The sequence below is a fragment of the Excalfactoria chinensis genome, chromosome 7 (assembly GCF_039878825.1).
Source record: "Excalfactoria chinensis isolate bCotChi1 chromosome 7, bCotChi1.hap2, whole genome shotgun sequence".
Lineage (NCBI taxonomy): Eukaryota > Metazoa > Chordata > Aves > Galliformes > Phasianidae > Excalfactoria > Excalfactoria chinensis.
Window position 1 is genome coordinate 3283993 of NC_092831.1, and position 19410 is coordinate 3303402.

A 19410-nucleotide genomic window follows, 5' to 3' on the forward strand; every position below is an offset into this window, starting at 1 on the left:
ATAGAATGGCCTGGGCTGAAAAGGCCCACAGTGATCATCTAGTTTCAACCCCCTGCTGTGTTCAGGGTCACCAACCAACAGCCCAGGCTGCCCAGAACCACATCCAGGCTGCAGGGATGGGGCATCCACAGCCTCCTTGGGCAACCTGTTCCAGTGTGTCACCAGCCTCTGTGTGAATAGTTTCCTCCTAATATCCAACCTAAACCTCCCCTGTCTCAGCTTAAAGCTATTCCCCCTTGTCCTATCACTATCCACCCATGTAAACAGATGCTGTCCTTCAATACAAAGGGTTTTCTGTGTGGAGTCTTCTTCCAGGTTCTACCAAAGACATATTACAGTGCCCCTAATCTGTTTGTAGGGCTCTGGAAAAACAAGGACAGTAATATTAGTCTTACCCATGTTATGAATGGAAAGTGGACCGTGGATAGAATGGGATCTGCTTCTTTAGGGTGATAATAATATGTTATTATTTGCTTTTAAAAAGTTCAACATAATTCAAAGTCTAAAAACACAAGAATTGGAACATTTCTGATTAAGGTACTTATGCTACTTCTGTTTCAACTGAAAAGGCTAATATTAATTGGCTTTGCCATTATACATTTTTGTGTATGAGAATATGTATCCTGTTTTCTTTGCATTTAAAATAGCTCCTCTCCTTTTGCAGCAGCAGTGTGTTCATTAACCTTCACTGCTTTTTACAGTTTGGTTGCTGATATTGTGGTGTTCAACTCTGCTTTTAATATGGAATCGTTTCTTACATCCATTGGAAAATTTATGAAGCTGATTCCTGACCACAGACCTAAGGATCTGGAAAAAATAATCAGACCGAAGTGCCAAGTTCTCTATTTTCCAGTCAGGTTTCCTGATGTGAGCAGGTCAGTACATTTTCCACGTCATAAATTGCCTCCAGTCTGTCAAAACTACCTATTTATGGTGAAGTTTTAACTAATCGGTTACAGCGTTGTTAGGAGTTGGAAGATAGGCACTCTGCCTTACTAAGTGTATTTCAGCAATCAGAAGCTGCTGGGGCAGCATACAAACCCCCCCCCCCCCGTCGCTCGGTGTGAATAATTTCCCACTTGTTTTAGTTTTTACAAAGTTGACTGTGCTTCAACTCCATCTGTTTGTTTGTACAGGGGAGGTCAAGGAGGAGAAAAAAATTCTAGAGAACACTAACAGCGATAAGGCTGTAGTTGAGAAGCTATATTTCCCTTGGTATGTTGCAGTGGGATTTTATTCCTTCCCCCCTCCCCAACCTCTCATTTTATTGCTTCCCAGGTAGGTGAAAAGCGTTTCAGTAGCACGGAGCAGACTTGCAGATTTTGGCATTAGCTGCAGTTGCAGTTGCTCTTCAGTCCTCCTCAGTTACTACGAAGGACGTTTTTTATTACCCTTGTTTCAGAGCCCATCCTGAAATTAGCAGCGGGTTATGTGGCTCAAAGGGAACATTCACCAGATCCCTTTCACTTTTGATTAAACCTGGCACAATTGTTTTTCCTATTACAAGGAACTTTCCTCCCACTGAACAGGAACTTTGCTTCGATGGGACCGATACTAAATAGAGATAGTTTGATTCTGCAATTTGATTATACACTTAAAAAACGACACGACGCTGGGTGTGTGTTTTGTTGGAGTAAGGGTGGAAAGCAGCGTCGTGACTGCAAGAGATTTTTAGTATCAGGCCGTGCATCCTATTGGTGTTGCAGAGCAAGGTTTGCATTTCAGTCACTAGGCAAACATATTCGAAAGCACTGATGCAAATCCTTTAAAAATCCATGTCTAACGTGAAGCCTTAAAGCTACGTGTTTGGCAAGCGTGTTAAAATCCTCCAGTGCTGCTTGGGGCCTTGTCTCTCAGGGTGGCAGAAGAGATCATTACCTGTACCTCTCTGCAAACCTACTATTGCTTCTTAGAGACCACGTCTTTAAAGCGAGGGAACGCTGTGGTTGTTTCATGTGTTCAATACTGAGCCATTGCAAAAGGGTCTCGTGGTTTTTGATGTACCTGGATAATCTTGTGGCAATCCTCTGCATAACTCTTTAGGTTTTGACCTTCAACTACAGCCCATCTGTACTATTTCTTTACAGGATCATGCTTTCAATGATGGTGAATGCACCTGTGGCAGTTGAATGCAGTTTGGTTTTTGTTTTTTCATGTAGGCCGAATTGCTGTAGTGACAGAATGGAGATTGAGGAGAAAAAGGTTAAGAAAAATTGTGGCCAAGCGAAAATTTATAAAGCAAGCTCTTAGCCCAGAGTGTTTTTCAAGTTATTTTCAAATGGTAATTTGCTTTATCCAAACCAAACTCATACAGTGTAAGTAAGTGATTATTTGCATGACTGACAATCATTTCAGTGCCTGCAGTCTTTTTAAAATGCATAATTTTGCTGAGATGTTGGGAAAATATTTAAAAATTCTGAGGGCAAAATAAGCGGGGTGGGCTTTTTTTCTTTACTCTGACCTCTTTTACTACGCGTGTGAACGTTGAAGGGTGTGCATGTCTCAAATGGAATCTCCATGTGGACATAAGCGATGTAAGAAATCATCCTCATGCTTGTGCTAGTGATCGTGTAAAGATTATTTTAGGTTAACACCGAGACTGTGGGGTAAAATGCAAGAGAATACATCTGACCTTTGATCAAAACGCTGTATTAAAAGAGCACGTCAAACAAGCAAATCCTGTCATGTGTTTACCTGTTAATGTGATTACTGTGGATGATGGCTGTGCAAACGGACGTGAGCAGCGCAGTGAAGGATCACATAACGGTGAGGGAGTATGGCTAAGGAGGGATGTAGCGTTACATATGCACGTAATGTGTAATGAAGTATTTCAGATGGGTATCTAATCACTGCTTTTCTGCTACCTACAAGAAGTTATCGATGCATTTTGTGAAGAGAATTATTTTATGATAAAGATTTCTCATAAGGACACCTCTTGTTGGTCCCTGAGCAAACACAGACAGTGTTCCTTGTCTGGCCCTGAGCAGAGATGAAAAGATTTGAGGATTGAGCAGAGTAAGAAATGTGTGGAGCTAATCCTCCCATTTTCTGGTTCTGACAATGACTGGCTTCCATACTGGACCCTGCGGTACCGCAGCTATTCCATATGGATTCATCCTCTGTCATTTCAGATTATGAATTCTCCTTCATATACGTTCTGCTACACGTATATTATATAGAAATATATATCACCAGACTTCTAAGCTTATAGAGAGATAACAGTCCAAGTTTATGTCACTTAATAGTGCATAGGTATTGCAAGAGATGTATACCCATAGCTGATCTTACATGCCATATGTGCTGTGCATCAGGTTTTTTTTTCTTCAGCATCACAGTGAATTAAGTATGGTGTAATTCACACTTATGTTGTCATTTATTAAATTTCCATTTATTTTCTATTATAATGTAATTTAAAAAAGGTTTGTTTGTTTTTTTTTTTTTTTTTTTCTATAGGATTGATGGAATCCATTTTGATATCATGTATTTTTATTTGAGTGCACACAAACTATAGTCTGAGAGCAAAACTCCCTTTCTAATGATGTTATCTTTGGCAACTGCCTCTTGTTGTGCCAGCAAGCCCTGCTGGAGCATCTCTGTTGGTATTTTGAATGCGTTCTCTTGCTCTGTCTGCATCCATTCCATCGCTGGTAGTTGGCATAGCTGGGTTGGGTGCTCTATGCAGTTTGTTCCAGTGCAAATTGTAATATAGATTTTGGTTATTATCACTAGTCCTCTAATTGTGGTATAGCTTTTACCATCACCACAATGCGGCAGAAAAGGGAGATACCTTTATAAGCAAGAATGAATTAATGTTCCCAAGAGCTCAATATGCAGATTGGACTGAAGTGAGCTAATATAAAAGAAACATGAGGAGCACTGGGATGACAGCAGAAGATGGGCAATGGTTTCTTTTAAGTGGAACTTGTTAGCTGGTATCTCGTACCGTCTGCATTACACATTCAGGGGTAGAATTAAACATTTCAGAATGTTGTTTCTTAATTTGCTTTTATAACGCAGTGCAGTTAACAGGACGCTATCAACCATTTGATCTTCTATTTGTTAGTTATAGTGTAAGAGAGACAGAACTTTCCGAGCTTGAAAATGCTTTATGAACAGTCAAGGGAGTTTCTGACTAAAGCAGAGGTTTCTTAAAGGCGCTGACAGTATCTCTTGTAAAGAAACATCACTGTCATGTGGGGAGGAGCCTGTTTTGGGGAATGAAAACAAGAATTCTTGTGGCTTGCATCACTGGGATGGGGCTTGCAGGGCTGAACCTGAGACCTCTGTTTAGAGAAGTAAGAGTTTGATAACTAACTCCCCCTTCCTCTGTAATGAACACCACACAATAGCTTTGCAGTGCTGGAAAATACTGATGTCCACAACCAGGACCTGAATCCCCAAGTAAAGCAGTAGGCAGACACTGGGGACATGGCTGTGTGTCACCAAGGCATGCTGTACAGGGGTACCCAAGTGAGCTCTCACTAACGGTCTTGTGTGTTGGAAACATTATACCTTAGAAGTGTTTTGCTAATTGGCTTTCCATGCATTTATTAGCTTAGGTGGAGTATGATGCTAATGATAGTGATTCCAGCTTTGAGGCTACCTACTGCACTTAGAGGTGGTTTGGGCATCTCCATGGCGCTCTGTGGTAGTCATAGCCTCCCTGTCACCACAGTTTGTGGGTAATTTAGCATAATTAGGTAACTCCAATAGCCTGCTCCTACCTTGGGGCTTGCTGCTGAAGAACTGGATGATGGAAATTGCTCCACTGAATGGCTTTCCTCCTTACCTGCTGCAGGCAGAGCCTGAGGGCTGGCATTGGCAGGCAGGAGGGATGCTTGCAAGATCTGGGACATGACACCTATTGGGAGGGAAGCACAGAGCTGGCTTAGAAAGGCACAACATGGAGGATTTCAGTCGAGAATTGGGTGAAGGGAGGCTCGAGCATCCCCAGTCACTGGTGCTTCCTTCAGTGCTTGCATTCTGTGCCTTCGGGGGGTGATGCCAGAGTTCCTATTCTAGCCCTAGGGAGACTCCATTGCCCCATTGCTTACAATTCAGAAGCCAAATAGATGAGTTGTCCCCACAGTTCTCCAGCAGCTGACCAACTGTGCCCTCCTAAAGAAGAGCCTGGCCGGATGGTCTGCTGGGATGTATTTATTTTGCAAAACTTTCTAAAAAAAAAACACCTCATTTCTTTTTATCTGTTCAGAGGCAGAAACAGTTTTACTGACTCTCTTTTATCTGTCAGATAGGTATTCAACTCAGTGCTGCCATAATAACCATTTAGTCCCACAATAGCTCACAAGGATACTTAAGCAGAATTCTCTGTGCAACCTAGTTTTTTATTATGTTGGGTACTGCTCATGTTGCATACAACACATTCCCATAAAACTTGCATTTTGTATTTACAGAGAAATTTCTCTGGAGAGTTAAGGTCTTGTAAAACATTCTTGTTCTACAGCATGAACGAATTATTATACTCAGGGGCATTAAAAGTGAAGTGTACTGAAGAAAAGAATTTTTTCATTAAAATGCAGTTTATATTGATAAAACAGATTACTAGCATTTGATGAAATGTGAAACTTGGATCTACCCGTATCACTAAATCGCCAGTAGGTTTATTTTGGCAAGAAGGATAGTATATAATGTGTATCAGGACCAATCATTATACAGTACCTGTTAGGGTTGTATTAGATTAAATTGTCTTTCACTAAAGTACTTGGGGAAAAAGAGAAAAAAAAAAACCCACTCTATCTGTATCTTGAAGTAGCAGAATGTGGTAACGGGGAATATTAGAAAATAAAAGCTGTCGTGTTATCAGTTTTGGCACAGTCATTTATCAATCAGTATTTTAAACATTGACAAGTGGTAATTTAATAGGGAATGACCCTGTTGGCAGGAAGTTCTAATGACAGATGATGCAAACTCATTTATCACTATGGGGCTGTGCTGGCTTCTTACCTTTCTCAGTATCACAGCTCATATTTTCCAAGTCTGGGATGTGAGAAGCCACAAAGGGCAAAACCTGTGGCACTGAGCCCGTAACCACTCCCATCTCGTCCCATTAACCCCTTAGCTGCAAATCTCACTGCAGTGTCGCTGCCAGGATCTGCAAGTCCTGATACGAATGGAATTGCTGTCTGACTCCTAAGAAGGATTTGCTGGGCTGCTTGTAAGCACTTCCATCAAGTCAGGTTGTTGGGAGAGCTCAGGGTTTTTGGTTGTATCACTTGGAATGCAGAGTTGAAGCAGTCTCCTACTTGTCTTTCAAAACCAAACCGCATTCTAATAATTAATAGCACATTTCATTAGCAGGCATTAAAAATATTGCATGCGGTGCCCTATACAATGGGCAGCTATTATTATTATTATCATTACTACATTGAGAAGGAAATTGATGCATTCAGAGGTTTAATTGATTCGTGCATATTCATGTAGGAAGTCAGTGGTAGAGTCACGACTGGACTGGATTATTATGCACTTCCACGCATAATAATTGTGCTGCAAGTTGTATAGAGAGCAGGCTACCTTGCTGTAATGTGTGTGGGCATTTGAAGCTGAGGGATGTCATGGGAGAGGAAATGAAAATGACACCTTCATCAGGAGCAGATACGGATGGCGTTTTTAATTCTTCTAGGAATAGTCCCATCTGTAATACAGTAATTCAGCAAAACCTAATGAGAACTGGGGGAAAAAAAATCATATACTTTTACTTTAATTTCCACATTATCAAAGGTTTTCATCTATTTGATATAATTTTAAGATACCTATGATAAAGCATAATAACTGGAAGCCTGGCTTTGCCTTTTCTACAATCTTCCTCAGATCTCCATATGTTTTTTTTTCTCTTCCACTTTCACAGCAGCATCTTCCTCCCTATGGCTGGGGCTAAATACCATCCCCATCCAGGATGCTGCCAGAGGTAGCATCACGTTCTTGTAATAATGCTTGATGAAGTTTAAATAGAATTGGTTAAAATTGTTGTGATAGACTTAAAATAAAGCTGGGTTGTTTTTTTTTGTTGTTGTTTTTGGTTTTTTTTCTTTTCTTTTTTTTCTTTCTTTCTTTTTCTCTTCCTTCTATTCAAAGTGGGAGAAGGCTATTGATTAATGGTAGCATCCTACAAAGTGCTAAACAGCCTCATTTTCACTGCAGTCATTCAGAGATGAGGGCGCTAGGTTCTCTATGCCATGACAGACGTGGATGGGAAGAGGTGACAGGGTAGAAGGCTGAGATTTGAGTGCTGTGTTGGCATCCCATTTAGTTCTGATCCATGCAAAGGTACGGACTTTAATCTTTCACGTGTGCAAAAGGTGACTTTCAAAGACCTTCTGACCCTATTGAATTTTGCTTTTCACAATACTGCCCTTGAGCATCTCAACAATGCCATAATTTTCATTAGGAGATTCAGAAATAATGCACAGAACTGGTGGGTATTTTGCTTTTTTTCTTTTCTTTCATGCTTACAGAATTCATATTGATCATATTAGTTGTTTGTTGCTACAGTGACAGAACCTTATTGTTTAAATATGCCGGGGCATTTGTTCTTCTATGATAACAGAAAAGAAAGTAGGCAATGCTAAAAATTGCAGTAAGGATAAGGAATAGCTAAATAATATCATTTATTTGAGGGGTTTCATCACTGAGAACACAAAATACTTTCAGAAATCATTTTGAGGAGAATGAAGGAATCTCTGTTAGCAGCCATGGGGGAATGGCAGCACCGTTAGAATAAGCCTGACTTCATCTTGAATGGAGAAAGGGGAAAAAAAAGGGAAGAAAAGGCAGATCCTTATAAAGACTGGAGGAATCATTAAGAGGAGCTGGTTGATAGCCTGGCAAATTGATATTAAATGTAAAACTGCAACTTTGAGTGGATCAAGTCTGCTTTGAGGACTGCTGTGTGCTAGATTGCAGATGGCTGATTCAAGTCAGAATCCCAGTCAGAGATACTGTTAGATGGAAGTGACAGTACAGCAGATAGTAAGATATGGTATGGGAATTTCAGAGAGTGATGGCAAAGAGAATAAAATTACACTGTGGAATAAGTACGATCACAGCTTTATGTCTGAAAAGGAACCTGGAAGCACAGAAACATTGCTCTCCAGCCCAATGGAGATGACCTTTATGTAACGTGTAAGAACAATTTAATACAGATGTTTTATTTATACGTAACCAAATGGGATGAAGTTAAATGATTTCTAATTTTGCAAAATCACAGATAATTTCTTTGTTGTGCAAGGGGTATTTTAATATGGTCAGGATGGTTTTTGGGGATTTTTTTCCTTTTCTTTTTTTACTTTCACATTTGCAACTAGGAATATTTAATATTTTATATTTTGGACATTCCCCCTGCTCAGTTGTGACTCCCAGATGAAATAATCCTCCTCTTTTTTCCCTTTAAATAATTCAAATAGCATACATTTAAAAATATGAAAATTACAACGTAAATGTACCAGGAGTGCTTTTAAGGTGGGAGGCTGTTCAGCTTTACTATCGGAAAGATGCATTTCTAAATAGTAATGAGGGCTCGTCAGAGTTTTGGGTGTATGAGCAGCACATAATATGGAGCAACAAGAGATCCAAGTCCAAGAATGCCTTCCCAGTTTCTTTTGGCCAAGTAAGTATTAGGAAAAAATCTTCGGATTGCACTGGCTTTTTCTTCAAGTTGTTGGGGCGTTTTGCGTGTTGAGAAATCTGAATTCACATCAAAGTGGTTTTGAAAATGGTTCAGGCCTAAACAAGATAGTTTTTGTGTTCAGTCTTCGTCTTCTGAACGATGTCGTAGGCGCTAAAAGTAGCCAGGAAAGAAAAAAAAAGAACAGTCAGATTTTAATTGAATTGGCCAACCTGAGATTACTTCTAGAATAGTTTTGTCTTAAAGCTATGCAAGATTTGTTCACGACGACCCGTAAAGAGTTCTCAGGTCATACTTGTAGGAAACTAAATAGTTTGTCTGTCTTTGGCCTGTTTTATGTATTTCCTTCTACCTTTTCCCTCCTGGGAACTGTCAGCAGACCAGGAGAACACCATGTTCAGTTGGGGGTCTGATGGTGTGTAATGTCTCATTGTCCTTCCAGAGCCCGAATTGTTCTGCTTGTCATCCATGGTCAAGCCATAGTGACTAGCATGCATACTGGTGAGATTTTGGCCTTTTAAAACAAATTCTTACTAGTTTTGGTGGTGTCTAGAAGCCACAGGTGTCCTAGTGCTGGTTCTGCCACAGTTGAAGAGCTCTGATTCATTTCCATGACTTGGCTTCACACAGAGTTCCCCTTAATGTCCTATAGCCACGTATTGGCCCCAAGCTGATGGTTCTAGTGGCTGTTAAATGGAAAAGCAATCAGCTCTTCCCTCTGCAGCTCATCACTGTGTGCTGAATTGTGGACTGGTCTATACGACTACACAGGTAAATGTACCTTTACACAGGTAAAGAACGTGCAGGTATGTAGACCTCTTGCTATTAGTGAGATAGCAAGCAGCAATGTAACTGAGCCATACCAAATAGGGAGAGGAAAAAAAGCTTCTGTGATTCCCATGTAATCAAAGGGAGACTTCTTTGAAGATGCACTTTGTTGTCCCGATGTAAAACACTGAAAAATTGTATGTTGTTCTGGCCATCCATGTTCAGGAGAGATTAATTTAAATTGTGAAGCAGGTACAGAGAATTACTGCTAGGATGATTGGGAGAATCTGTATTACGAGAACAGATTAAAAGAGTATGGTTCACTTGTCCTAGCAAAATAAAGGTTGAGAAGGGGATATACGTTAATCTTTATAAATTCAGTCAGAGGATAAATGCCATAGAAGAGGAGGAATTATTGAAGTTCGAAGATAATCCTTACGGCATCCACTAGGTAGAAATTGGTCATTATTAAATGGCTCAGAGTGGAACTACAAAAAATAAAAGAACGTGTAGGGCTGTTGTTTGTTTTGATTTTCCTTAGGGATATATAGTTCTGAATGTCAGAACACTTGGGAATTTTAAGGGTAATTTGATAAATCCATGGAACGATTGGTTAAAAAATGCAGGGGCAGTACTGGAGAATTGAGGAGGTTGCTATGATGATATCCACAAAACGAGGTTGTCTGTGAGTTGGCCCCATTTTGACTTCAGTCTTGAGTCCAAAACTGTACCATGAAGGAACTCGTGGTCTTCCAGTGTGTACTGGACTCAGTGACGTGGTGCCTGTTCTCTCTCAGAGGATGATGGTGCAGACTGGTAAGGTGTGTAAGATGGACAGGTGCGGTGCTTGGAGAAGTGCAGAGAGAAATGTGCTTCAGCGGGAGCCATCCTAGGCACCGTGTGCTGAGTGTTGGGCCTTTGTGAACATCCTTCTCAGTTTTGCCTCAGTTTACTTTTTGTTGTTGAAGATGTAAAATTCTTCTGTTAAGCTCATGAAACTCTGAGCGACTTTATGATGAGTCGCAGTGGTGTTTCTTTCATTTTCATCCCCATACGCAGTAGTTTAATCGCCCCAGTCTCTACTTAAAGTGAATGAATCACAGAAAGAAGAAATTTTAATGCAGTAATTCTGAAATGTTATCTGTCCTTCATCAAACGTCAGCACGGGTCTTTTGGTTTCTGAGTTCACTTGTGTTATCTGCAATCTGGCCGTGAAGTGCTGATCATGAATTATGTGACTATATATGGGAAAGAGAAGGTTTGACCCTTTTAGGGTGCCTAAACTGTGTTCCTTTTGTTGCCAGTAAAAGGAAGGAGTATCTGTCAGGATTCCTGGTAAACAAGTTGAACAAAAACTGCAATACAACGATGGCATACATATAAATGTTGCCCATTGCTACCTTGTATGATATCCGTAAAGTTGTCAAGTGTTTGTAGCATTCAAACATCTTATTTTTGAAAGTAGCTGAGCTCTTCTCCAAGGTACTCAATGCAGAGCTTGTTTATGCATCTATACGTTAGCAACTTATTATTCCATGAGCGTCACTTCATTTTGGCTAGCAATAAGTCCTGTTCACTCATTGTGCTGCAGAGGAATGTTTAAAGCTGAAATGTGCATTGGAGTCTGTTTGTTTGCAGCAGATGATTTGCCTAAGCTTTGATGCGCAGTCACTTTCTGACATTTGTGTATTTCAGCAGTGAACAATGTAAACTCATTTTCTGAGCACTTTGATTACTTGCACATAGCAGTGCCCATGGCATGTGACAGAGAAGAGCACTCTATCCACTAATCAGATAGATATGCTTCAAGCGTATTTACACAAAATAATGAAAACAGCTGTTAGATACCTTTAAACTTGAGTGTGTTTTGTTATTAATCTACTAGCCTGTACACATGACACTATAATTCTTCGCTCACTCAAGTTGCCTTTAATGACACAGTAATAAAACTGAGAGGGATGAAAGTAATGGAATTGTAGAATGTAATGCCTCAATTGTTCTACAGTGTCTTCCTTTTTGCCAAAATAAACCACAATTAGGTCCATATGGTGTTTTGAAGTTTTCAAGCAATGACCCTAATAAAAAGTAATGAATTTCTGACAAAAGAAAGCATGGTGCTCTTTTAAGCAGATATCTTCGCTATTGATCTAGTTATGATTGCAGACTGATATGCTAATAGAAGAAGAAAGGTTCAACGTGCCTGGTACAAGCACTTTCATTTGTGGTTTATTTTATTCTTATGAAATTCAGATTGAAAAGGTAGAAACATGTTGTAATCCATCAGTTATGACTCCCTTTTAAAAAGCCTACTATAAAGAAAACAAATGGATTTTTCTCGAGGAAAAAATGGCGTTTGGAAAGCATTAGCTAGGTTGAAATTTCAAAAGCACTTGTTAACTGGGAGACTGCCTTGCAGAGATGGAGAGCTTTGTGAGGACGTGAAACTTGACTTGGGCACGTGATTGACCTCAGAGGTCTGGTCTTGTGTCTCTTTAAACCTTTTCCTGGGGGAACTGGAATGACACTTCATTTAGGGAACCTGATCATCTGCTGAGGTGGGTGCAAGTACTCAATTGCAATGACTGGTGGAGGCCTTCCTATAAAGCACATACCTATGGGCAACCATGAAAAAAGCGTGGCGTGTCCGTTTTGTGCCAACAGAGCAATAATGTCTGAAGTGCAGCTAATCCCATCTTAGTAAAATGGAGAAAGCCTGCTCTTGAAACAGATACCAGGGGAAGGAGAAAACGCATGGTTGGTTTGATAACTTTAACTGATAGTGTTTGTTGAATGAATGTTCATTCCACATATGCACAGTCCTAAAGGACCGAATTGTAAAGCATCTGCTGGATAATGTATATTATTAGCACTATTTTACCCTGAGCAGTGTACTTCGTGTTGCAACATCTTTTGTTGAGCATCTTCTGAATAAAATCCACCTTGTCTACCTTTGATTGCCACTAGAAATTATCTCTGAGTGGCTCCTTCATGGGTAAATTAAGAATCTGTTTGTCTAATGGGCTAATTTCTTTATTGCTTGTTCCCAGACTATTGAGCTGTTTCTCAGACCTCCCGCTCTAGTCTCTACTTCTCCCCTTTGGAAAATAATGTAATTGTTGTCTCAATAATCCTTATCATTCTTCATTTATTTTTCAGGATACAGAAGCACTGATAACTTACTTTAGATTGCTACCTTCTGCATTGGTAATTTTTCCATGCCCATATCTATTACATATTTGTGTGTAGTTACATCTTAATGGACGTAAGAGCCTTGTTCGTGGGTAAAACTTTATCCTTGACAATGTATCCTACTTATAAGCAAGGTAAATGAATTGCTATCTATTCTACTGCTTTTCTTTTCTAATTTCTCACCTTTTTATACTTGATACTTCACTGGAATTTGTAAGATTGGTTTGGTCTGTTGCAATCACGTTTAATAGCAGGAGACCGGGGCTTAGAAACTGGGGTTTGCCTTCTGGAAGAGGGAGTGGACTGCAGGAGAAACAAATCTCACTTGAGATCATAAGGTTGGGAAGGTTTTTGGTGTTTGGAATTTTAATAAGAGGAGCTTGAAAGTGAAAAATCCCTGCCTAACTTCCTGTAGTTTAAATAGGTCTGAATTGATGTTTCTTGTTGCAGTTTTCAGTTAAAAGTCTTAAGAAATAGAATTACGTGCGAATTTAGACTAGTTTTAAACTACATAAAAATTCCAACAAGCAGAGGTAGTCTAGGAGGTCAATGTGTTTAAAATAAGCTGGTTTCTGTAGCCTGTTGTAGATCAGAGGGTTTGGGTTTCTCACCCTGATGAGCTGTTCTCCAGGAAGATGGTGCAAGGCAGTGGCTTGTGCCTTGGCCCCTTTTATGCAACTCATTCTCTTGTGGTTGCGTTCAGTTTCCCTCCCCTCCTGTATCATAAATAATAAAAAAACACTGACGTATTTTTAATACTGACAGGAGGGGTCTTAAAGCTTAAAAGAAATGTAGGAGCCTTCAAATACTTAAGTCCTGCAGCCCCTAAATTTCTTCAGTAAAGTATGAGCGCCTAATTCAGCAAGACTGCACTCCCTTGAGTTCTTTGAATGGAGACTTTAGAAATCCTGTCTTATTTTTCATATGAAACTGTTTGAGGTTGCTTAGTACTTCAGAGTTCTCAGTATACCTGCAAAGGCTGATATAAACTTGACCTTTGTGCCTTTTGAACCTGAAGTTTTAACTTTTGGTGTTAGTGCAGGTGCGGGATGTTGGTCCAGACATGTGAACCTGCTGTCCAAAACTGATTGTGTCTCTCATTCATTTGTTAAAGGTACTCCAAATACTCTTCTTTCCATATTGCAAGTTCTAATGTCATCTTTCACCTGCATTGAGATAGCACCTGAGGAGCATTCCACATGTACATGTGCAGGACTGCATCCTTAGCAAGCCGTTTTACTACTAGAGAGTGTTCTGCTGGATTATGGTAGTGTAGACCTCGTGCAAAATCAAGTCTTTCTTAATCATTCCTGCAAAACCCCAACGTTGCCTTATTTTTGATCAGCTGATGCATGTATTTTCAGGCACGTGTCGTGACTTCTTTTGCTTCCTTTCGTTTCAGTACAGTCAGCCTCCCTTAACAGCAGCGTTCACTGTTGTGTAATGATCAGAGTTGGTAATTCTTAGCAGTAGATGGAGGGGACAAGTTTAAGAAAACATTTATAGTACTGTGTGTTGGAAACATAAGCTAGTTGTAGAGGTTAGGTTGAAAATAGCAGGAACTAGGACGGCAGCATTTTAGTAAATTGGGATATAAACAAACATCTGTTGCAGGAATGTAGAAATGACATCATAAAGAATGTATGCAAAAAACTTAATTGAAAAAGAATGATGCAGAATTGCAGCATGACTTTAAGTCTAAATTGATTTCTGCTTCCAGAGTGAAAGTGGGATTTTTGTGCAACATTCCGATACTATAAAGTATTTAAAATGTAATGTCCTATTAACGTACCTAAAATATAGGCTGCGGGTCACCCAATAAGAATAGTAGTTACAGTAATACAGTATATGGAATATGCAATTATCTTGACAATAGTTTTATTTTTTCAACAATTTTGTCATAAAAGAGCAGTAAGATACAATGAATTTGATTCATTTTGCGTGTGTGAATCATTTAATAGGCCATTACATCTACTATATTAGACTCCATTCTCCTTTCAGAGCTTTTCATTATAAGGCTGTCTTTAATGGAAAGAAGTTTAACCTTCCCTCCCAGATAGATTGAACCCCATAACAGTGTAAACATTCTCATTATAAAATAAAATCCCCTTCCCCAAGGGCAGCACTATAATTATGTTGCCGAGTGTTGTACAAATGTTTCTCTTAAAAAATGTTGTCTCGTTCTTGTCCTCAAGTTTTTATCATTTTCATTTATGAAGAGAATCGATAGTACTTTTAAATTGTAATTTAATAAAATAAATGTGATCTGATTATTTTTTAATTTTTTTTGGAGGTTATTTTAATCAAGTTTGAGAAGAAGTCATCAGTAAAATTGCTGTTGATTTATAAATAGGATAATTAGAGGCTTTCCTCCTAAGTACTGCTCACTGGCATTGTGGCTGCTTTTATTGCCTAGTCAAACCTCTTCATTCAATTTTAAAATTGCCTTTTGAATGAACTGCTCGATGAGTTTGCCAAATAGTGTCACTATTAATACCTTACCTCCTCTATTTCATTGTCCGGTCCGTAAACGCACAGTAAATGGTTTGATAAGGGGGTCAATGAGGTTGTGCTAGTTTCAAAGTGAATTACAGCTGAGCGTTTCAGTGAGGTCAGGGGACGGTGCTGCACAGCACTGTGAGCTCCCATGTGCCATTCGTGCTGGCAGGGCAGGCATCTCGCCCAGCCTTATGGAAGGACCAGCTCAAAAAGTACACCTTGCTCCTTATTGTTTCATGGCAGAATGCAGTTCTGTGGATTGTACCTTAGCTGAGCGTGAGGCTCACACCATGTACTGCATGGCAGTGGGTTGTGCTGGTCGCGGGGGGATAGTTTGCTGTAAGCCCTTGAGCATCTCTCCCAGCTTGGCGGGCACTGCGCCCTGCCAGGTGCTGGATGGCGATGTATTGCTCTGGGTTTCTGCATCCAGGCACTGCTGCTTCCCTGAGCGAGCCCAGTTGAAATAGAAACGTAAAAGGCAAAAGTAAGAAACTTTGTGCTTGTTGAGTCTAAAAGAAAGTCTGTTTGTGTGTGTCTCTCCCTTTGTAACAGAAGGAATGTTTCTTATGTTTCTGTCTTCAGACAGTTGGCACACATTTCATCTCAGCAGCTGCTTTCTCTTAAAGTGCAGTAGAGTGTAGGACTGTAGTGACACTAGCATTAATACTTCACATTCTGCTATCATATGCTGTCACTGTGAAATATGGATCTAGGTTACATGTGTTTGCAGACTTTGTACTACTGAATTATGAAAGCTGACTCCGTCGGAGGATTGTGTTGTATTCAGAGACTGTGAACTGAACAATAAATGAATGCAGTAAGAGACTTGCAGGAACACACAGCATCTTCCTTTTTGGCCTAATTGAGCCTATAGCTTTAAAAGGTAGGATTGCCAAATAAAACTCCATTGTTGACTTTGCTAAATATATTTAGCAGGCACCTAAATATTTCTCTTGTGGGCACCTTGTAGTTGCTGTCCTCGGCGTTGTTTAAATGTTATTTTTAAATCCCAGTCTTCTGAGTGGTAGGAATTGTGGCGGAGGAATAGAATGCATTGCAAAGAATGGAACTACTGCAGGGTGGCAAAAAGAACGAGAGAAGATGAGTTATTGGGAACAGTTGGTTGCGTTGTTATCAATCGTTCGTATGCAGCTGGAAATACAGCCCTTACCACGTGTATTCTAATGCGTGGTATAATGATAGAATTGCTACGGGTGTTGTGAAAGAGTCTTACTGAACTTGTGTGGGTTTCAGCCACTTACCTACGGTGTGATTTCGTGCTCAGCAAAAGAGGGGTTTGTACCATATACATGTTTAATTTCATGTGAAGTGGTTGCTGTCATGACTTTTCCCGTGTTAATGTTGATGTTTCTTTTGTACACCATGCTTAGGTGCAATGGTGGGATTATATCTTCTTGTGCATCGGGACTTCCCATGACAGCTTTCTTGGTTGTCGTCTCATGCCCTGCCTTCTTTTAAACAGCACCCAGGTGCACTTTGAGTTTAAACATGCTCATTAAGAATTGACATAGGCTAGAAGCCGCTGACTTCTAATTTTGTGCTCGAATAGTGCATTCTTTGGTTGATTATAGAGAGGTGAAATACATTAAAAAAATGTTAGCGGCCAAATTTAACCCATTAATGAGTCTTTCTGTAGGTAATACCTGCATGCTCTCATAGAGCCCTAGTTAAAGGCATAATAAATCAGTGTGGTACTATGCAGGTGCTCACCCATTATATTTGGTTGGAGAAACCCTAAAAGCTGTATTTACTACCTGTGGCATTTCCCTTCCTGCCCTTCTCAGGGCAGCAGATGTCCCACGTGTAACCAGGTGATGGTCTTCATGAAGCCTTGAGATTTTGGCTTCTCTGAGGTTACTGTGCAGTGCCTCAGAGACACAGCAAAGTTCTCAAGCCCCAAAGGACCAAACTATGAAACCACATCTTCAAATAGAGTAAAAGTGTGTGGCTGATTTGATGCGAAAGATTGAACAGCAGTCCTTTACGTGTGTATGTCCAAGCCCATATTTCTGGAGCTTGCAGGAACCCAGTGTGCTCAATTCTTTTATGTGTCAATAATCAAATCTTCCAGCACAGCTTGCTTCTGGAGCAGACCAAGCCAAAGATTGAATTTCTGAGATACCCTTAGAGTCTGTTGAGCCCTTTTTGCTAATTAGTGTCTCTCTGTTATAGGAGGAGGGCCCAGACAACCTCTGGTGTTTGGGTTTCTTCTCAGCTTATTCAAAAGAATGGAGCCATGCTGTCCAAGGCAGTGCCAAAGCCAGTTCTGTTTCTCTGAGCAGGTTTATTGGCAGGACATACCATCATAGCTACCTTCTAATTAGCTTATATTCCAATCAGCGTTCTCACACATTAATGATCAATGCTCTCACTTCAAGTTGTAGCTGTATTTAATCTTCAGATAAAGGCTTGTGTTGGGGCACTTCTGTGTCCAGCAAGGATTTCCTTTTACTTTTAAAGACGGCAGTAATAATGCCCTTTCCAGCACAACGTCGTGAAAGAAAACGAAGTGTACTCAAGTGATTTAAATCTGACATGGACTCTTTAATTCTCTAAGGTAAGCATCAGACACTGATAGCATCTCTACTTCATTGACTTGGATGGTGGTAGCAGCAGTATGCCCTGCTGAAGCTAAACAGGAGAGTCGATGCCTAGTTTTGGAATTGCCTGAGCTGGGTAGCACCTATGCTATAAATCCTGCAACCAAGGGAAAGATGTAATATTGAGCTTAATGCACAGGTTTTTTTCCTGTTCATTTGTTATGCAACTAAGATAACTTTTTTTTCCCCCCAAAAGTTATGATTTTAATATTCCCTGTGACTGAGTCTGGCTCAAAAAGCAATGGGATCAATGCTTCTCAATGGTTTGTTTCATCAGCCATGCCTAATGGCCCATGGATGAAACCTACAGCTGCCTTACAGTGCTGCACTTGTGTGGAAGTCAGCTGGAGTAATTTACATCACCGAGAGTTCCTTCTCTGCTTCCAGCGCTGTTGGTTGAATTGAGGGGTATCCATCGCCTTAAAAACTGCAGATTTCTGTCTGTATTTTTGCAGTGCTGTATATCAACATCTCCAGCATCACAGGACTAATCAAGGACGTGGCTTTTTTTTCCAAGTTAATTTCAAAGAAAATCTTGTGATTGACAGGCATGCAGCGTGTTTGCAGAAGTGGTGCTGAAACTTAGCTTCGGTGAATGGCAAGTAGGACAAATGGGTAATTAAAGGCTTGATAGGAGTCAAAGTGGTTTAGATACATTTAAATACAGTTTAAATCATAAAACGCAGGGGGTCAGAAACTCAAGAAACCTAGTCATTGGAATCACTATTAAATAGTAGGTAAATGGGGATCTTCTTTCAAGGCACTCAGTCGTAACTTAGAGGAGGATTACATCTGAGACAGAAAAGAGGACTTGAGAACATGAGCTTAAAGAAAGAAATCATTTACTTTTACACGAGGTTTGCGTTTCTGCTGCCCTGTAAGGCATAATAGAAACTTTTGCAGTGTTTTTTTGGCTTTTGGCAGTACCCATTTCTTCACTATTTTGTTTTTCCTGTTGTTTTCTTTTTGTAGTCTTAAATATCATAACGTGTTTAGGCTTCTCTCCCCCAAACACACACTGAAGACCAGTGTGTGTAAAAGCATAATTCATTTACTTCTTTTGCTCTGTGCTGCATAGGGTAATCGAGACAAAGGCACAGAAACCTTTTCAACTCACTTGCTCTTGTTTAGTAGCTGGCAAGGATCAGCATTGGTTAATAAAGTCAAAAACAATGGAAACCCCACCCAAAGAGCAGTTTTGCACTCAGATGCTCAGTTTTCACATTCTTTTTCCTTGTGATGATGTGATCATTTCACTCCAGTTCTCCAGTCGCCGTGCAGTCTCCCAGGACAGACAAGACCTGAATTTGTAATGTGAAGAAGCATGATGCAAGCATGCTATACATTATAGAAAAGGAGGAATAAAATCCCTTGGTTGATTTGTGATTTGTTTTGCATGCACCTTTAACTTTTAAAATACAACTCTGACCATTTACAAATTGGAGTTTTAAACGTAAGCTGTGTAGAAGTGTTGCTTTGAGGTCTGCTTTTAAATATATATTTGTTTTCCTGTGTAGCATTCCAGTTTCTGTTGCTAAATGAGATAATGCTCTATTTCTTTTGATTTTCTTCTGCTCTGATGTGTGATTTACCTCTGGAGCTGCACTTGGAGGTGGAATCCCACTCTGTTCTTGTACTGAAATGCTGCCTGAGTTTTTAAATATGCATGTAAACTTCTATGTGCTCCATCCC

The 19410-nt window shown here is 40.0% G+C and overlaps 1 protein-coding gene across 20 annotated transcripts in view; it reads left to right on the forward strand.

The window, feature by feature from the left end:
* GTDC1 (glycosyltransferase like domain containing 1) overlaps nt 1–19410 on the forward strand; it is a 159509-nt gene that overhangs the window by 80823 nt on the left and 59276 nt on the right. For 16 of the 20 annotated variants that reach the window (XM_072342107.1, XM_072342105.1, XM_072342122.1 and 13 more), the window contains one exon: nt 702–875. The exons of the other annotated variants lie outside the window; for them this stretch is intronic. In XM_072342107.1, the coding sequence (XP_072198208.1) occupies nt 702–875 (174 nt within the window). The remainder of the gene's footprint in view (nt 1–701; nt 876–19410) is intronic. 20 annotated transcript variants of the gene reach the window in all.